Consider the following 21676-nt stretch of genomic DNA (forward strand, 5'->3'; position numbering starts at 1 on the left):
ACATGATACACTGCCTGCATTGACATCAAACACCCCCTGCATTAACACCCTGTACTGTCTGTTTGAACACCATACGCTGCCTGCAAAAACACCCCACTCTGCCTGCATTAACACCCTACACCTCCTGCATTAACACATACACCGCCAGCATTACCACCTTACATTGACTGTATCAACGCCCCTACACTGCCTGCATTAACACCCTGCACAGCGTGTATTAACACCCTACACTACCTGCAGTAATACCTACAGGGTCTGCATTAAACCTACAAAGCATTAACACCCTACACTCCTGCATTAACACCTTACACTGGCTGCATTAACATCATACATCGACCGCAATAGCAACACACACTACCTGCATTAACACCCTACTCTGTCAGCATTAACCGTGCGGTGTCAATCTGCATTCAGATCTAAGGAATCATAGACTGTCTTGGTGTTCGTATCTAAGGAATAATACGTAGCCAAGGTGCATTCCCACCTAAGAAACATGTATTTTCATGCTGGATTCAGATTTAGGAAATTTAACACTATCAAGTGTAACCAGATCTAAGATACCATATTTTATCAAGATGCCGTACGTTATAATGCTGCAATGCAAAGGTAAAGAACACACTAGCATGAAGTACATGTCAGATGAAAGGCCATTAAATACTGTCCGGGAAAATAGTTTAATTTTTTTTTTTAGAATATTTTTCCGCCCAGTAAAATGCATTTAAAACTTTGGATTCTGCTGCGGTCTTCTCTAACCATATTGAAAGCAATGATGTCACTTCAGATTGACACACATAGATTGCTATATTTCATCATTCAGAATGCATCTTCATTTAAAGCTGTGAAAGCATTCAACAACCGGACCTTTCAAACCAAAACTATTGCTGTGATGTCACTGATACCCCGCAGGTCTCAAAAGGCCATCACATAATCCTATGTTTTAAATGCATTTTAGCACGTTAGACTAATGAATCAAACTACTTTCCTGGAAAGTGTTTAATTGTCTATTTTCTGATAAATACTGCATTTTAGTGTTTTTTATACCTTTAAATCTAAGAAATCAAACACTATGTCAAGCTACATTTATATCGAAATACGATTTGTGCGAACAGCCAACGTCTTTCTGACAACAATGCCAGCTCCTATAGACTGACATTTGTTTCTCAAAGAAATAGATCTGTGAAAAACCGCAATTCTCGGTGTTGTCCACTGCCCTTGGTGTACAACTACGTAACTAAGAAACCTGAAAATATGAAACAAAGATTTCATTGGCCAGGGGTAGACGTTGAGGCCAACGCTTCATTTAAAAGGAATCCACATCGGTATTCACGTATAAAACACAACAGTTTAGATAGTAATTAAACATGAGGAACATGGCTAGAAATTCGATTTGATATAATATCAGGAGTCATCTTCAGCTACTCAAACGGCAAGAACTTTAAAACAAAAATTCCTCAGAATAAGAATTGGCAATATTTTTTGAATTCATCATGAACGTTCAATAACTGATGTATTTATAGGTTATTTCGTGAAAGAGTCGACAAGTCTGTTAATGAGGTCACACATTTCAATCCAGCTCCAGCCACTTTGGCTGCAGCTTTACGGCAGGGAATTTATCGATCACCTGAGGATAGGCGTTGGATTTATACTTAGTTCTCTCTACTTTTGTACACCACCGGTAATATGAGCCTTTGGGGCAATGGCATGAAGCATTTCGTCAGTCTCTTCAGTGCTGAAAAATAAAATGTCTATTCAATTTACTCTGAATAATATAGCCTGTAGATCAGTCATCTCAAATTGTTAAGATGCACTATCTTAACATACCGTCTGCATGCCTTTTTATACTGAGATAAAAGTATCAATACACGTATAACACTGCTTTTGCGGTTAATCGCCCCTTAAGAAATCAGACAAAATACATCACTACCCATTGCACTTTGCATGTTATAACTTGCAAAGCCGTTTTTCAAACAGCAGTTGTTGGCCAGAAGCTCAATAGAAATCCACAGTTCCCACTGACAACATTGTGCAGATATTTAATATAAGAAAAGTGTCGTATTCTTCTGTCGATGCTTGGAAATCAGTTTCTTGATGCACATCACATTAAACTCTATGCCGAAAGGTAACTTTTCACTTCATTCCTTCTCATTTGACTCCTTAGCAACAGAACTTTTGAAGGACAAAATGATACTTGGTGTATAGGACTGTCATTATAAACGTATTTCATCTATTTGCGTAACTGAACACAACTGACAGGTAGGAGGTTATATAGAAATTTATGCACTGGACAGTTGCATGACGCGTGTACATGTATCCATCGGCTTGTCAGTGGATCACAGATATTCAATAATGCGTACCCCTACCAGGTGTCCAGTTAATGCGTGCCCGTATCGAGTGCTCTAGTAATGCGTACCTGGTGTTCAAGTGACGTACTAATTTCGCACATTCCAGCTGCTAGCTGCTGGTTTATTTCAAATCATATCTATGTCCTCATTCCAATTCCAACTTTTTTGTCTGTGGCATTTGTTCAGAGAAATTACCGTGTACACAAAACGTACTCAAAACGTAAACGATAATACGATATGAGCAAATTTGCTGAAGCGTTACTTTCATGTTAACACATACGGATGTGACATGCTGTGGTTAACAGATGCGCCATTCAAAAAGTTAGGCACGCTTTGTAGAACGGGGCCGAGGAACTTGACAAACCTCGTAACCTGCACGAGTGTGAATTCAATGACGCTAGATGATTACTTCTGGATAAGTGGTAACCTATTGAAATTCTCATCCACCACAGGCCTACTAAATAAACTGTCCGTTATAACCGCGTAATCAGCTTGGATGCAAATATGATTCTCTTCACCGAAAATGTGGTTCTCGGCAGCTGATATTGTTGTTGTCATAAATAACTGCTTGAACCAAATGAATATGATTTAAGACACCCTTCTTTTCATTGCAGGCCAATCGGTGTTGGGGGAACATCATGTCACACGGTCTGATCTCCTTCGTTGCATGGTGTTTCTGGTCGGTTGTCTTGGAATGAACTTTGCCAGTTTTATCTTCGCGTTTAACGCCTACTCCAATGCCGTCAAGGCCTCCTTTAATTATACACAGACCACAGGTAGACATCATCTACATTTTTTTATTATTTTATGTATTGGGTTTTTACGTCATATACTCATGGCAAGAATATTGTGTCAATTTTACATGTAATATAAAACTGCTTGTAAAAGTGCGGAATCTACAAAAGCTCGTAACTATACTCAACAATAAAGATAAAGGCACAAAGTATTTATGTTTTCTATCAGTATTAAACAACTTGCTAACGCAACAATTAGAGTAAGTATTCACTATGAAATGTGGCTTTGATTTTCACCAGATTTTCACTTTTTAGGGCACTAATCCTGGGTCCAGTTTAACACAGCGGTATACGACATTTTTATCGAACATTTGTAGTATGATATCTATATGAGCGATTATCATACATGTACGCCATGTTTGCCCAGTAGCTATGGCATTATGAAAACAGAGTGGTCGGTAATCACAATTCACAGCACTCAACACAGCGTGCTGTGAACTGTGATTACCGACTACTCTGTGTTCATTGTGATTGTTGTACATATTAGTCGGTTTGTATGTATCCAAATTAACGTTATGCTCGGTTCGTTAGAATTCATGAAATCGGGTACGAGCTTTCTTTGAAATTTCCTAATAATTAAGGCCTACAGATTGAGTCTGTAATATGTAGCTGTTGTACAGTACATATAGCTGAAAAATTATGGGCACTAAACATCTCAGAAAAGCTAAAAGATTTATGGCGTTTATACAAGCAGTTTATGTATATGTATATTACTGTAATGAATATATCACTAGGAGCTATTTTAACAGATGCAATGTTACAGCACTAGACCAACTTTCCATGGGCACAGGAAATGTGTTTTAATTAAACTGTGTGTGTTGCCTTTTTCCTAAATTTTTACAAAAAATTTCTGCCTGTTTTAATTACAAGCTCTAAACACATTTAACCTATAGGTGGAAATTGACTTTCTTACTTTTGATAGTTTCAATGAGTTTTTTACGAATATTCCTGTTCAAGCACTTCTTTTATATTTGTGTTGATTGTATAGTACTTCTCGGTTTGTCCACACAAATGAAGGCAGGGATTAGTGTAGCACGAAGATAATCTATTAAATATTGTATGGCTTCAGATTTAACTAAGAACGATAGTGCAAATATATTGAGATCATGATCAAACATCTTAAACGTGCCTACAAATCATCCCTAACACTCAGTTTCGGGTGAACGAATCTCTGGGGGATGCCCACGCGTGTGGGGCAAGAGACAAAGACACAGTGATTTTAATACGCGTTACACGGAATTCGAGCAGTATGTTTCCGATACAAGAGTTCACGATATCGCGTGTGGGGCGTAAATAAAGCCACGTGGTATCTGACCATTCAGTAAGCGAAATTTGGATTTCGGGAGCATTTGCTTCACTTATTCAAATTCTTTCAGGTATGCTGCCAGGTCGTTTAGGTTCCAGCGAGTGACCTGCATCGCCGTATATTTATTTATTTATTTGATTGGTGTTTTACGCCGTACTCAAGAATATTTCACTCATACGATGGCGGCCAGCATTATGGTGAAAGGAAACCGGACAGAGCCCGGCGGAAGCCCACAACCATCGGCAGGTTGCTGGAAGACCTTCCCACTTACGGCCGGAGAGGAAGCCAGCATGAGCTGGACTTGAACTCACAGCGACCACATTGGTGAGAGGCTCCTGGGTCAATACGCTGCGCTAGCGCGCTAACCAACTGAGCCTCGGAGGTCCCGCTTCACTGTATAAGGCGGCAGTGTAAACTTGTGTATTCACAGATACCTTTATCTCAAATATCACTGCCATAATCTAGGCCATCATCCGCTGACGATTTTTGATTTGATTTGATACATGTGTTGAAAAGACAAGACCAGTGAATTTCGACTGGATTTCAGTTTCCATCTTTTTCATGAACATAATACCCGTGTCCACTTAAGTCAGTTTTAATATAAACAACTGACTGAATAATTTCTAAAACGGAAGTGACGTGTGTGGTGCATGTAGGCAGTGCAACGACAAAATAATACTAATGCCGGCACAACCAATCAAGACACAGCGTGTGCTGTAGCTATTGCCAAAATGTATATATGCATAGCATATATCAAAAACTTGTTCTCAACACTGTCAACCCTCATGAGATATATACACTGTGTCATTTGTGTTTCAGTTGAGTTGCTAGCCTCCATGGGAAATTTTGGCATTTCCATCGGATTTCCGGCAGGAATGCTTCACGAGATGCTTGGACCACGCTGGACTTCCGCTGCCGCACTATTTTTCACCGTTCTGGGTGCCATGTTGCTATGGAGCACCACATTCGTGCAAGCCTTCTACAACAGCAAAAGCGGATTGATGGCAGTGTATTTCATTGTGTTTGGTAAATACTAGTGTGCAGTATCCTTGTGTTTGGTAAATACTAGTGTGCAGTATCCTTGAAAGACAATTAAAATGTTATCATATATAGAACTAAAACTAACTTTGAAAATGTCAGGAATTTCATAACTTACCAAAGACAAATGGTAATGTAATTAATACAACAGTCAATTCACTGATCATGGAAGCAATTCCTTACTCACGATTATAAAAAAATGTAATGTAATGGAACATATGCAATGTGATGTATAATAATTTAATAATTTAATTTTAATTTTTGTTCAACTTATGGTCCTGTTGTACAACTGCAATAAAGAGAAGTTGTTAGCTGCTAAATAACAGTGACTTTACGAGTGATCTACGTTTGATAAATTTATCTCGATAGAAAATTCCATGAAATTATAGGTTATTTACGTCAGTAGTTTTAGTTGGAGAAAAATTCCATGGACTTGCTGGTGACTTACTGTAGACTCGTGTTAAAATTGTTACAGGTAGATTAAAATTAACATTTTTTGATGACTTTCAAGACAAAAATTTTAAGCATGTTCAAAGTGGAGTTGTGCTTTTTGCAGAACGATACACTTAAGATAATACCAAAACTAAATAAACAGATTGTGCACTTTCAATTTGCCACAATTAAGATTACATCACGAAACTGCAGAAACAGATTTTGACTACTAAATAAAATTATCGATGACTTGCCCCATGTTCATGCTATTAAGACTCGACCACAAGCCCCTGACTATAAGCCCCAACCACAAACCTCCGACCACAAACCCCCGCCCACAAGCCCCCGACCACAAACCCCCGACCACAAGCCCCCCGACCACAAGTCCCCCGACCACAAGCCCCCGACCACAAACCACCGACCACAAGCCCTTGACCATAAGCCCCCGGTACAAGCCCCGACCACAAGCCCTTGACCACAAACCCCCAACCACAAGCCCCCCTACCACAAACCCCCGACCACAAACCCCGACCACAAGTCCCCGACACAAACCCCTGACCATAAGCCCCCGACACAAACCCCCGATCACAAGCCCCTGAGCACAAGCCCCCGAGTATAAGTCCCTGACCACAAGCCCCTGACCATAAGCCCACGACCACAAGTCCCCGACCACAAGTCCCCGACCATAAACCTCCGATCACAAAGCCCCTGACCAGAAACCCCCGACCACAAACCCCCGACCACAAGCCCCCTGATCACAAACCCCTGACCATAAGCCCCTGACTACAGGCCCCTGACGACAAGCCCCCCGACCACAAGCCCCTGACGACAAGTCCGCAACCACAAGTCCCCGACCACAAGCCCTCGACTATAAGTCCCTGACGACAAGTCCCTGACCACAAGCCCCTGATTATAAGTCCCTGACCACAAGTCCGCGAGCACAAAGCCCCCGACCATAAGCCCCTGACTACAGGCCCCTGACCACAAGCCCCCCGACCACAAGCCCCTGACCACAAGTCCGTAACCACAAGTCCCCGACCACAAGCCCCCGACTATAAGTCCCTGACCACAAGTCCCTGACCACAAGCCCCCGACCACAAACCCCCGACCACAAGCCCCCCGATCACAAGCCCTGACCACTAGCCCCCGATCACAAGGCCCCCGATCACAAAGCCCCCGACCACAAGCCCCTGATTATAAGCCCCTGACCACAAACCCCCGACCACAAGTCCCCGACCACAAGTCCCCGACCACAAACCTCCGATCACAAAGCCCCTGACCACAAACCCCCGACCACAAACCACCGACCACATGCCCCTGACCATAAGCCCCTGACCATAAGCCCCTGACTAGAGGCCCCCGACCACAAGACCCTGACCACAAGCCCCCGACTATAAGTGCCTGACCACAAGCCTCTGACCACTAGCCCCCGATCACAAGGCCCCTGATCACAAAGCCCCCGACTACAAGCCATTGATTATAAGCCCCTGACCACAAGTCCGCGAGCACAAGTCCCCGACCACAAGCCCCCGATCACAAAGCCCCCGACTACACGCCCCTGACTTTTTTTAAATGAAAATGAAGCGTTATTAAATGAGACGTGGGGCCTCCGTGGCTCAGTCGGTTAAAGCGCTAGCGCAGCGTAATGACCCAGGAGTCTCTCACCAATGCGGTCGCTGTGAGTTCAAGTCCAGCTCATGCTCGCGGCCGTACGTGAGAAGGTCTGCCAGCAACCTGCGGATGGTCGTGGGTTTCCCCCTGGCTCTGCCCCTTTTTCCACCCACCATAATGCTGGCCGCCGTCGTATAAGTGAAATATTCTTGAGTACGGCGTAAAACACCAATCAAAAAAAAAAAAATAAAAAAATAAATGAGACGTAAAATCGTTAATAAATTTATTAATTACCCGTATGAATTCATACTAATTATTTGCTCTTCAGGTTTTGGCGCCCTTTTCACCTACATGTCGCCAAACATGCAGAATTTCCACCCGCGCTATCGTGGCTCCGTCGTTGGGATCTTGTCTGCTTTCTTTAGCGCCGGGCCTGCTTTATTTGCGCGAATCTATGACGAATGCTTCGTCAACGGTCACATCCACGGCGACCAAGACAACCAAGATCTGAAGGGTTTCTACTCGATGTCAGCCATTTGTTTCGCGGTTGTTAATGCCTTCGGTGTCATCTTCTTGACAAAGCACCCATACGAAGGCATGGAAAGCCAGCAGTTAGTGATCAACGACGAGTTGGACAAAGGCGGCATCAAAGGTGACGAAAGCAGGCAAACATCCAAACCGGAAGTCAACATAACCGGCTTGAAGCTCCTAAAAAATTTTGATTTCCACTTCCTGCTGTGGGCGTTCATTTTTTGCGCCTCACTACAGCTCATGTTTCAAAATAACATAACAACTTACTTAAAATCTTTCAACCTGGAGCAGTACAGCACCTTGTTTACCGTGCTTGTACCGGTGTCGGCGACAACGTCGAAAGTGTTCGTAGGTTTCATGACAGATGCACTGATCCATCGCTTCCCTTCGAATTGGATTTTCAAACGGCTCCACCTGGTGTCTCACACCGACAATGACCAACGAGTTTTTTGGCATTAAGTACTTTGGCCGCAACTGGGGCTGGATCATGCTGGGTAGCGGGGTAGTAGGTATTGTTGTACAGAAAATCTTTGGAGCAATTTACGACAGTAATATACAAGAGATCGGAGAAACTGACTGCTTTGGACAAGCCTGTTTTAGTTGGAGCTTTGTCCTAGCGGTTGGGCTAAGTTTCTGTGCTGTAGTCTTTGACATGGGTTTCGTCAAACGCCAGTGAAAGAAACCAAAGGGAAGCCACTCTAAAGTACAACTGATCATTCTAATATAGAAATGTAGCTTCTCTCTCTGTTGAGATTACATCTCTGATAGACTAGGGGGCCATACTTTTTACAGTAGCGACGTCGAGGCTCGTGCATCACGTCACCTGATCTGACATGGCTATTTTTGCCTTATGTAAACAACTGCACGCGATGGCGAAGGAAAGAACTGTTGAGCAGTGCGCTATTTCAGGCTTAGTGGGTATTATGGTCTTCATCCCGTGCTAAAGCTGAACCATGGCAATTTAAATATATTTACATATTTACCACTTAATTTTGCGTAACAGAAATCATTGGGAATACGACAATAATTATCGGGAATTCTTCACTGTGTTCTCGACGCTGGATGACTTAAGGCATAAGCTGATATACAAGACTTTTACCATACCCAGTCGATTAGACTGCAGTGACATCTCTTTTTTCACATGCCGCAGGGACAGCTGTGACCTGCTTTGCCCTTAACTCTACAGAAGCGCCACCGCTTGTCTGGGCACACGCGATTACTTCTTCGAACTCTCTTTTCATGCTGTCTTTCCTGAGCGCCGCCATGTTGAATAACTTAATATTCATTAGCTAATATGTGAGTAAATACATCATTTTTAATTTGAATGTTTATGATTGTTTCAGAGGCAGATAGTTGCTTGATTTTAAATCACTGATACAGATTTAGGCTCAAAGAATCGAAAAATACTTTTTAAATATCTGATGCTCCTGTATCAACAATTGTCACCAAATTCTGGGGGAAATCTCTATACACGAACTTTGTCTCGGTACTATAGTATCACGTAGAAAGGCGCGTGATCTGGAATGACGACCGATATGCGGGTCTAAGGAAAAATAGTCTCCCTTGGTTTATAAGTCTTCGATTGGACTTGAAAAGGTGTTGTAGCTCTTCTCTTGTATGTTGATGGATGCAGAGGTAGAGTGAAAGCTTATAAAATTAAGCGGTTACTAAACATTAAAGGGAAAAGCAACGATCTACTGTTCACTTGCGCCTGTTCTCAATAAATCCATTTCTTGTGAAACTGGGCCACGATCCTGAGTGAGCTATCCTATAATGTACATGTTGGCCTATAGTTCGCCGTCATCGTTGACATATAGGCCTACTGCTAATGTTTATACTTCGCTCCAGGAAGTCTGAACTCCAGCTGAACTCGGCCACATGTGCCAGGTTTTAGATTCGCATGAGAAGCTGACGGACAAAGTTTCTTATCTGGAAAGGATACCAACAAGCTATACCTTTTGGATATAAGTTATTTATTCTTCAACAATGCAGAATTATTATTAACTGGTTATTTATACGTCCATGCATGTAGAAGTGGGCCTATTTATATATGTGTATATATTATATCTGCGTTGTATATTATGAGGTGTACATGTAGTATATTACCCTATATTACAGTGGATTTAGTAAAAGCCGCCACACCATTGGACAAATGCGAACGCCGTCAAATTGTCAGGCACTTCGAACGGTACAGACTTGGTCCCGTTCGCATCGACGATACGAGCTGTGTGGCTAGTGAGGGCAGTGGGCTGCAGAGGAAAGGAATGCAGCGTATATAACTACAGCATCGCAAGATTGTGGTATCTACTGATTTTAGTTCTTGTCACGATTCAGATAAAGTTCTATGCTTCTGATTGGTCAGTCTGCCTTGGATAAGCCGGTGCATTCGATCGAATAGGCTGGGAATGCAACCGCACACATTAGACATTTTCACGTATATATTTACAGAGGGCCATACGGCCTGATATTTTGTCTTGAAGATGAATATTTTCACGAGCCTGATAGAATATCAGGCCTTATACCCAAGCTAAACACTTGTAGGCCTACAGCATAGTGTTTTCATGTTCCACAGCTTGGTGTTCTCTAATTTTACTAATGCGTGTAAATTTTCAGGTTTCATTTGAATTCCATCAATTGTCAATGTAAAAATTATTAGTCTAAGAATCGATGTTAACTGTATGTATAATATATTGAAGGTTATTAGATTATTTTTTACCTAAAAATAAACGAGGGTATATAACAGCCTATACAAATGTTACCTTAACAATGATTCCATTTCTTTTTAAATTTAATCCTTTCTCGTTTTCACCCTACTTTTGAATGACGTAAAACTTCTCATAATACAGGGTCTTATTTGTACCTATATAAGGAGCTCTATTTACGGATCAAGCCGTGGTCATTAATTTCAATAATTTTAAACCACATTTATTTGACTGACAAGGGACCAGTTTCACAAAACGGCGTACGACTTTTTTTTTTCGTACATTTATCGTACTATATTTTATACCCCCAACTGTTACCGCGCCAATGTCCTGTATGTGTCGATTATCGTACACGTACGACATCTTTGTGACTGGGCCAATAATATTGGCGTGGTAGTGTTAGGGTTGGACCGGCTGCTTAGGAAGTGAGTGAAACATTATTTACGTGTACACTATGGTATTTCAGTCTATGAGCAGGTGTAAATATAGAAGGGAGAGGCTTGTATCTGAGTGCATACAATGTTTGCTTTGCGCTCGCAAGGATAAACTTGTTTTAGGTTAGATCCCAGCCATATACAGAGAATTTCGGAATTATTGCGCTTTCAGTGTACCTGTGTCCGTTTGCACTGTCTACCTTATGTGAAAATTCTTTATTATGTCGATAAACACAAGTGAAATGAATAAATAAATAAACGCCTGCACCATAGCTAAATGTGTAAACGGGGGCCTCGGTGGCCGGGGAAGTTTGCACGCCAGCGCAACGCAAAGAACCCTTTACCATTGCGGTCGATTTGAGTTCAAGTCCAGCTCATGCTGGCTTCATCTCCGGCCGTACATGGGGAGGTTTTCCAGTACTCTGCCGATGGTCGTGAGTTTCCGCCTTGCTCTACCCACCATGATGCTGGCCGACGTCATAAAAGTGAAGTATTGTTGAGTACGACGTAAAATACCAATCAAAAAGAAAAACAAACAATAAAAACACATGTAAAATAAATGGATTACGTATCACTTCAGTCTTGTTATAGCTGCATGACGTTAGGTGCATGGATCGTTATGTTTGTAAAGTACACAAACGTTCGGGGCTTGTTGTCAGTTCTGTAAATACCGCTCGCTCTTGAGCTGCTTGCACTAAAGTCAAACAACAATGTATACATCCGGAATTACTTTACAGTTAGAGCTGTACTGTTTTGGGGTATATGGCTTGTGGGCGATGGGTTGTTATTAAGTGTATCCAAAGCATTGTACTATTTGTTTTAGTGGCTAGGTAAGATTAGCCGCATCGGGAACATTCCAAAATTCCTGTCATAGCAGACGGGATAGATATAAGCTGGTGAGCCACGAAAGATGGGCTGAACTACGAGGCACCATTTAGAACACGAAAGAGAAAGAGATACGCTTTAATATGTAGTTGAAAGAGTCTTTTCGGCCTGGCAGGCCGTCTACCATCGTCGGAGGCTTGCATGTACATTGAGAGTTCACGGTGCGGACCAACAGCCAGCCATCAGTAAAGGGACCATTGACGGAAATATGGGTGTCTGTTCATCCTTCTCACCTTCACGGGCGACAAGGATAACCCCTGGATAACCACGCCCGGTCGAACCTGTACATCGGCTCTGTAGATGCAACAACCCGTTATCGGTAGGCGCCATAACACGAAGTTAATATATAACTTGGCAAAATATAAAAAAGAAATTGTCTGGTTAAATCTGTATGAAAAAATTTACACCCCTCACGACTGCCTCACCGGGTTCTCCATCTAGTTGCAAGGGTTCCTATCATCCTAACCCTATACCCTAATATATATATATATATATATATAGAATTGCTTCTGGAAAAACGAATGTGGTCACGGATTTCTGATTCCAGGTACCCTGAGGCTGATAACGCTTTGCGTTGTTTATCTACCCTAGAAGCGGACGTGTATCATGTGCACTGTAATTTCCTATCTCGCTTATTTGCATAACCTCAGGAGAATTAAATAATCCAAGCTGTAATCTTACTTGATTGTTTTCTTTTTTGTAACCTTCACGTTCTGATTATTTCGCCATAGAAATAGAGTAGTTAGGCTATATATATATAGAACACTTTTTAATATCGGGGAGAAAAAAGTCTAATGTCCTAGTAAATGAAGAAAAAGAAACAAAAGCTAGTAAAATTTGATTGTTTACATCTGTCTGTAAACAACTGCTGTAAAATGTCTACAATAACCCGGCTTCCGTGCCTGTAATCTGTTTAAAAAGACCCCGTAGCCGACAGGGTCTGTCAGATGGATAGGGTTCACTTAGCCCACTACCGTAATCAGGAGACCTAAAAGTCGTTAGCGGATATGTGGCTCCTCTGCAGAAGTCTGATTAATTGAAAATATGATTATTGATACATTTATTTCAAAATACAAAAAAACTTGAAACAAATAATTCCATATGTTCTTCTTCATTTTCGTTTTTGACACAGTTCATAAGCAAAGATCAATAAACCTAATGATTCTCCGGACGTGACTAAAGATTGTAAGCTACCTCTCAAAATCTAAGACAAAAAGCTTTATTCGCTAACCAAATATTTTCTTTGAGATAAAACGACACCTGTCTGAGTTTGGCCTTAAAACTAGCCAGCCAGATCAATGGCCGCTTCCACAATGGGACCGTAGGCCTAAGTTGCTTGTAAATAACTAAAATCACGTCGTAGCCTTAGCTTAAAATTTACAGTCTCTTGCACAAAGGGATCGTGGTCTTATTTTACAACTAAAAATTACAATCGGGTCGACCCTGTAGGAAATTGTTACGATCTCCCTCAAAATTAACGTAAAGTACAAATAGTGGGTAATTTCCGACTCAGTTTACAGATGTGCAGTTTAATTTATCTCAAAACGATGCTAAGAGAGGTTTTTTTTTCGCATGTTGCTACTATCTGCTGAGTCATTATGATGTAGAACTCTTTTGAAAATGAAGGCAAGAAAAGCCATTTACTGGTACAATGTCCAGTTTTACACACCACCTGTATATCGTGAGCCAGATTTGGCCCACGATCGCGATTGGAACCCCTTTGTGCAAGCAGCGTAACTTATTTTTACATTCAATTGTAAACTCTGTGGTTGGGTTTAGAATCGATTGCAGCTACGATGTATTTGTGCATGCATTAAGCCATTAGTCTAGCTACACGCACTAAAGGCTATAGATACGACCAACGACGCAGGTGTCTCGGGTGAACTTAGTACGAGGTTTGGAGCACCTTCTTGTTTATCGCCAGGAGATACGAGATTCACACTCCAGCCCGGTCTGCGACAGGAAAATTGTACATTTCCCTACTTTCACTGCTCTTGGGGCTTTGATGACAGTAAGAGGTTGATGACGTCCATTTGGCCGTTTGCAGAGTTTAGCTTTCGTTGAAGACAAATTGTCTAGAAAATTGTCTCACCTGTGAGAAACATGTCAAAGTTCGATACCAGATGGTTCACGATGGGCACTACACTTTCCTCCGCCCACAAACTAGCCGCTATTGTATATGTGAAAATCTTTAAGTATGACGTTAAGCTACATTTAAATAAATAAATACATAAGCAGGTGTGACTCTAATGATTTTCCCAATTAATTAATACCGGAGCTCTCTAATGGGCGGGGACAGTTTGCTTGAAGTAACAGTTACACTTATAAGATCATTTTTTTTTCGTTTTGGTTTCATTTCTCGAATTTTTTTAACATTTTACATTTATCATTATTTGAATTTCGCTCCGTGGTGTAGATAAAAAAACAAACACTGTCTAATGCTTCGGGGAACTTTTTTTCCTACAAACTTGTCTTATTTTAATTTTCCGCAATTTAGGTTGGATTCTTATCAGCAAAGTTATTTTGCATGTAAGCTGACTTATGTTTAATAGGAAAGAAATTTTAAAAAAGATGATGAAATCTGTTACCATTAAAGTTAAAGCTGAGTTCATTTGACCTAGAGGCTGTAGGACGGATTTGTTTTCTTCTTTTAACGATACTTTTGGCTACTATGACGCCAGCCTAAGTATGCTTGTTCTTATACTTGATGAAAGAAAAAACTGCTTGCGCATATGTGGTACCAGTAATTAAACAATCCTCATCTCCATTCATCGTACATTCTGGTCTTTTTTTATGATAAATTATTCTCTTTTTTATATTTTTCACAACATTTTCTTCTTATTGTGTATTTTTTACAGTGATTGTATTTAGCCGAAAAGCAGAAAAATCTTGCATGCTGAAGTGATCATTGGTCTGCCGCCATGCGAGGGTACTACGTCACAGGTTATCCACTCTAACGTCATTGTAAAGGTTGGAAGAAACGAAAGACTACAGAGGTTTTTCCCGAATTACATTCAAGGCGAAGAATGGACAGGCCTGTACTGTGTACAGTCAGATCCCACACATCGCGATGGTATATGAAAAGTCCCAACCCCAATTCCCTTTTAGCTCATTTTCACTGTGCGCTCAGATTTCGCAGCAGCCTGATAATATTTGGTGGGTACATCTGTGATGTAGTTTGCATTGATATGGACCTTGACTGAGCTGTTTTAAAGCTTTTTAGTTCTATATTTTCCCCACATATCTATCTTGTCTAAAAATCGGCTAAAACGCTCTGTGGTCAAGGGTAGTACAGGTTTATGAGCAGGCTGGGACAAACACCGACAACGTTTCACTGTTCCTGGTTTTAAAAATGTCTCTTTTGGGGCTGACATTGTATAAATAATGCAATATTTGAGTGCTTTGAATGAAATTGGAGTATGTGGCTGGTAGATAGGGTGTGTGATTAAGGATGGTCAATGAGGCCTTGCATCACATATAAGGGCCCAGCCTCACACAAGTGGATAAAAACACATCGGCAGATTTTTTTTACTTGGCTAGAGTAGTAGAGAGGCCAGCATGTATTTAATTTACAAACCAAGTCAGGTTCCTCCCATGTTTGCCACAACACACTAGGTAAATGTGCACCAAATAACCCTGCAGTCACAAAACATCAAAAACAGGCATCTGTGCTGCAACACTGGCTGCTGTCTAAGGGCATAGGCTTCAAGTGGACAAGGTTAATTTTCCTCTTTAAACTTAAAAAAACGACTGCAGGCACGTAGTTGTCATTACATGTGTGTATTAATTTCTCTGACAAGTTACATGTGCAATCACACATTATGTCTGGCGATGGAACAAAAATGGTCAATTTCAACTATCTAGAATCCATATAAGTGTGATCTGTTGGAATCTTGCCCTTGTGAAAATGAGTCTCTGCCCCACTAGTTGTCTGCTTCTTCGCCAGAACATGGTACGCTGTTCCTGCGACACCTCAAGCAGATTTTGTTGTAGTATCTGGCCCATTGTGGCATCCACCTCCCTGGGCAGCTGGGATTTTTTTTTTATGTTTCCAATGTCCTCACACGCAAGTTGAGAAAATAGACAGCTACACATAGCTTTCACATCCTAGTTCAAAACCTTTTGATCTTTCTTGTTGGTTTTCCCTCTTTAGACCGTGTCTCTTAAACATGGCTTTAGTGAACTTTGCCTGATTTATGCATATATTACACTGGGATCTACCAAGGTGAGTGGGGTCCGCTAGCCGTTCAGCTTCTTCAAAGGCCTGACCAATCGAATGCAGTCCTCCACTCCCTTGGCCGACCTAGAATCCTCGTTATTGGTTCGGTACTACGCCATGGTATATTTTGACACTTTTGGTCTTTAACTATTTTCTTAGCACTGCTGTATACAAGAAAATCTTCTTGAAAATTCCTAATTTTCTAAATGTTTGTTATTGGAAAATGTAAAATACTTAGTCATTGAAACTTTTTCATTTTTCTTGCAGATATACATTCCAGCTTTCCAAAACATTTGACCTGGTTGAGATATTTTGAACGGTATGTGCACTACAGACCTTTGAACTTCGTGTTTGAGAGCGGACAAACAGACGCATTTCCAAGATAGGGGTACCCCAAGCTAAATTCCTGCTACTCAAAAGTTTTTGCATGTATCAAGCCCTAACTTTGTGTGTGAGGTTGAGAGGTAGTAGGAATTATGTGGCGCAAAAATTATTGATTTTGATAAAAGTTGGCTGGTGTGATAGGACACAGACCCCCGTTACAACTTCCGTTTTTCGGTAGGGACTAATGTAATTCTGTGTATTTTAGGGTGTAAAGTCTTTTTTTGCTGCCAGCCTGCCGTTTTTGGTTTACAGGTGCATACTTTGTATCAAAATGATGGAAATTGTCTGAGTTTTGGGTAGGTTTGAGTTTTAATGATGAAAGTTTGAAATTCTGAGAGAGAGGACACAAGGAGACAGGTGGTGATGAGGCCGCGAGTGACGTCCCTTGGCGTTGCTAGCCCCCCCCCCCCCCCCCCCCTCCCAGCAGCCGACACAGAAATGTCCAGATTTTGACGGTTAACCTATGTCAAGATTTTTATGGCTTCTTTCTCACAGGCTGGTCCAGGTATCCACCAAAGCTTATTGGTCATGGAATGTTTGGGACTGAGCTACAGCGCTGAACGTTAACATTGTCGCTCATGGAAAACTAATGGGGGTCTGTGGCTACATTCATACATACAGAACGATGCTGGTACACTGAGATACACATTCCAGTTTGGAAAGTCATCGACAGTTAATTTCTATTTCTGAAAAAGGGTAATCGCGTAACGGATATGCGAATCTATGCGCCGAAACAGACATTCGTATACCAGTCGTCAACCAAAAATGATGTTCTAGGTCAACAGTTGCTGGCCCATTTCCCCAAAACAACATATAACACAAACCGACAAAGCACTATGAATGTATATAGAGCACGAAGATAGAACGGAATGATGCAAAGAGAAACAGTCAAGAGTTTTCAATGATGTTGAAAAGACGTCTATGTTCTAGACGACTAGTGAAATCAGTATTCAACTCCTGTAAAATGCTAGTTGTCGACAACAAAATATGTATCTCAGTTGCGCTTTGATTGCAACTGTTCATATATCCATGAACTAATTCAACACGATGAACACATGGATCATAGCCTTGTGTTGAGCGGAATTAGACACAATCGTGAAGCAGAACGCCACAGGATGGTCTGTCCATATTTACTTACATGAGAAGTATACTCATTGTACACTTAGACGCAGGCTCGCTAGCATTCCCGGACTTATAGGTACAACATGAGGGACCAATGTGATATGGCGTGCACACCTGAGAAAACCAGGTGATAAATCTGCGGAAATGTGTGACACTCCAGGACAGGTACAACATAACATATGACTGGTTAAAAGAACAAACGGATACAAGGTTTGCATGTATGTTCTCTCACTTATTAATATCAAGACACACAAGCGTCACGCTTCGGTTGACATAACTATCAAATACACCGCAAACGTTTCACACCTGGTTAACCATAAATATACCTGCAGATATAGATATGATCGTTTTAACGATGTCAGACATAGATGACAAAAGGGGATTCCCCACAAGAACATCATTCTATTCGCACATGATTTAAACCAATCCTCAACAGCTAAAAATAAATAATATAACAGGACATATATTAAGACACTAGTTGAATATCAATTAAATCGAATTCATTACAATTCGTAAGCAAGACTTTTAAAGGAAAAGGCAAATGTCTCATTAATTTCAACTATCCTTGTAATAGCATAAGGTATGTCTTTAAATTATTTTGAGAAATCCAGTTCCTCCCTGAAAAAAAGAATAAAACAGAGAGCAACGTCTCTAATACACAAATGCTGGGCCCTGAAACAAGTGTTTTCAAAACTTTGCACATCTGTATTTAAAGCACTAAACTTCAGCAGTGCTTTTAAATAGCATTTCACCGGGGACATTCTTTGCAGCCTTAATTAAGTCATGGATTGTCTGTCGCATTGTTAGTACCCAAAACTTTTTCGTAAAATACGTTGTCTAGGTTACAGTGCCATAAGAAGATGCCATTTACGAGAAAAGTTACAAAAAACTGATTTAGGAAGTTTTGTGATAGATGGCTCTAATATGGACAAGTCGGGATAAAACATCCGTCTTTAGAGTTACATATATCCAAAGTTATTACACGCATGCTCTCAGAATTTAGTACAGTTGTTACGAATTTAAATAAAACGTAAAAATACAAATCTTATAAATCACTGATGTAACTAATGACTAGAAAAGATTAGCTCCACGGTGAAGACCAAACGCTATAATACTGGTAGATTGTGATCAATAGTGGTATAGAAGGCAAAATAATAGGCCACACATACAACTGTGCGTCTTTTAATAGTCTCTCTCAACCATCTTCATCTTTATATCTTGAATACAGGCCAGACAACAACAACAGTTTCATTCTACAGCGAACATCTTCGGTATTGCTCCACAGCATGGTCTGACTTTCGGGTAAGAAAAATGTCTTCTTCGCTCTTTCTGTCGCGTAAACGGGCTTTTTTTGCCTTCCCTTTAATTTGCGCAGACTGTGAGATGTTTTAAAATGAACGGATAAAATTGTTGTTTAGGATATTGACGTGTGGCAGTCCCACAGTGGGACTGATTTGCACCAAAACCGCATGGGAAGTTAAACTCCGTAAGCAAGCACAGTTTGTTTAGTATATTACCGTTGACTTCTACATCATGCTAAAGCAGAATTTCTTTGCTTGTTGTAACCTGCAGAGATTTATGGATTTTAAAGTTTTTAACACCACGAAAATGTGGGAAAACTCGCCATTCTAGACACTAGAATGGCAGAAACTTACAGCTGCCACGATTTGGCCTAAAGCTATGCATGTATACGTACAGTTGTCACAAATTATATGCTCTTAAAGAATGGTTGTTTTTGCTGAAGAAAACCACGGGGCTGGTTGCATTCATATTTTTAGTACCTTTCTGTGCAGGTCATGTCAGCCTAGGTTTCCGGGGAGGGTCTGAAAATACCCTTGACCACGCTCTCGGTCGCTTCTAAGTGAGAGTAAGTACAAGAACACCCTACTTGCACTGGTTCCAAGACTTTACTGTACTCGTACACCCCGTCTGTCTCTGAACACCCAGTTCGTCGCACCACCATCCTGTGGGTGACGACCGGTTCGCAGATTTTTTTCACAAGTCTCTTCCCAAGCACGTCTCGGTCGGTCAGACAATGAAGCACGCTATCTGCGGGGTTGAATCCCGGATGACTCTTTGACGTACAGCATTGCGTTTCCAGTATGGTCGACGGACGTCGATTTTCGTCGTAGTTCTGTACGTTCACAAAAGGACACAGATTTCGGAAGCGTACTTGTGTTTTGGTCAGGTCGATCCGACAGTCAGTGTCGAGTGGAAAGATACTAACGTTGATGAAATCCCGGGGGACTTTGTTGAAATCGACCATGAGGCCTTCAGGGACGGAACCCTCAGGGGGTTCCTTGCACTCCGTTTTTTGGCCCGCCACTGGCATCCAGATGACGGTGATACACAGTACAATCTAAAACAGACATAGGTATAATTTAGAATGGGGGCCATGGCGATTCGTGCGTAAGCCGATCTGATCTTTGTTCCCGTGTAACATGGGAGTTCTACATTACCAGTTTGCCCTTAAATCATCACCGCAAAGGCAGAAATGAATAGGTTTTTAACAGAGAGCACAGATTTGGCCCGTCCGGAATGTTGATCATTGTGTGAATATCTTACTAGTGTGCATCAAAGCATCGGAATGATCTAACGCCCACCTCGCGAGCGACAGGTTTTGGAACTTATTGAAATCAACACATTTTTGGAGGAAACCTTTGACAAGTTCCTAAGCAATTTTCAAGATTTACATGACTTGGACGCCGTATATAATCGGCCATATGAGCGCCAGCGACCCTTTAGCGTAAGTAACACTCTTGTTTCCGGCCCTAAGTTGGAAGGTCTCTAGCAATTTGCTGATGGCCGTGGGGTTTCCTGCCACCATAATGCTAGTCGCCGTCGTAAAAGTGAAATATTCTTAAGTACAGCGTAAAACACCGATGAAATAAATAAATCAAATTAAAATGTTCCATTTAACACTGTAATATTAAAGTCTGAATGTTTTAACACTCTTTCAAGTTCTCCACATTCCAACTTCATTAAAAGTAATAAATTTTTAAACTCTGTTTCAAGCGTAGGTTTAAAGTGTTGATGAATCAGTTTGTAATGAAGCTGGAATGTGAACACTTGACAATTAGTAAAACCTCCATGTATCTCTTATATAAAGTGCGGTCACTAATCGTAATCTTTGAAGTGTTAAATATAACACTTAACTCATAACACTAAAACCCTTTGTCAAATGAAAATTCAACACCCGCGCCCCGTGTGCCTCATGAGCATATACATTTCCATCCATTTTGCTCTCTAACCTTCCACTGTCTAAGCCACATGACGTATCAAGGATTCAACACTGTAAATATATTGCCATCGGGAGATTTCAGTTGAATTGTGCTTGCCTTTCAATCCCTGAACACACGGGGCTCGGGTTCAAATCAGGCCTTCAAAAGGAATTTGTACATTCATGCAACCTTGGTGACAATACGTAGTCGACGGCATCCTTTGTTGCTAACCAGTTGTCCTCTAACAATATGATATGCATAACTGTACGTTGTTTGTGGGAAAGTTTACGGTGGTTGCCCCCGGGTACTCCAGTGTTCCATAACTGTGACTACCGTCCTATAAGTGAAAAATTCTTGAGTACGCCGTTAAACTCCCGTCAGTCGATCAATCTGACAATCTTTACACGTACAGATTATTTTTTTTCTTATTCTTTTCTAGTATATGAAGTGTAATTCATAACAGTTAATTCAGACAAAATATGTCGGGAATCATTTTTTTTTAAAATATAATATGAGGCTCTGTGTAAATCTCGAATACGATAAGACAAAAACAAATGTCGTGAAATGTACCTACAATTGTAAAAATCTTTATACAAATTATTTTCTGAGTAAATACTGTCACCTTATGGCGCTTCGTATAACGTTATTTATTCTA

The 21676-nt window shown here is 41.1% G+C and overlaps 2 protein-coding genes across 2 annotated transcripts; both read left to right on the forward strand.

Annotated features, from left to right (window-relative positions):
• Positions 1–6157: 6157 nt before the first annotated feature.
• Positions 6158–6511, forward strand: LOC135477153 (uncharacterized). The gene has a single exon (XM_064757309.1). It carries the CDS (start codon positions 6158–6160, stop codon positions 6509–6511), a length of 354 nt encoding a protein of 117 aa, XP_064613379.1.
• Positions 6512–7874: 1363 nt separating this feature from the next.
• On the forward strand, positions 7875–8513 carry LOC135477154 (uncharacterized). Its single transcript, XM_064757310.1, has one exon. The coding sequence runs from the start codon at positions 7875–7877 to the stop codon at positions 8511–8513; it is 639 nt and encodes a 212-aa protein (XP_064613380.1).
• Positions 8514–21676: the final 13163 nt, after the last annotated feature.

The sequence above is a fragment of the Liolophura sinensis genome, chromosome 10 (genome assembly GCF_032854445.1).
Source record: "Liolophura sinensis isolate JHLJ2023 chromosome 10, CUHK_Ljap_v2, whole genome shotgun sequence".
Lineage (NCBI taxonomy): Eukaryota > Metazoa > Mollusca > Polyplacophora > Chitonida > Chitonidae > Liolophura > Liolophura sinensis.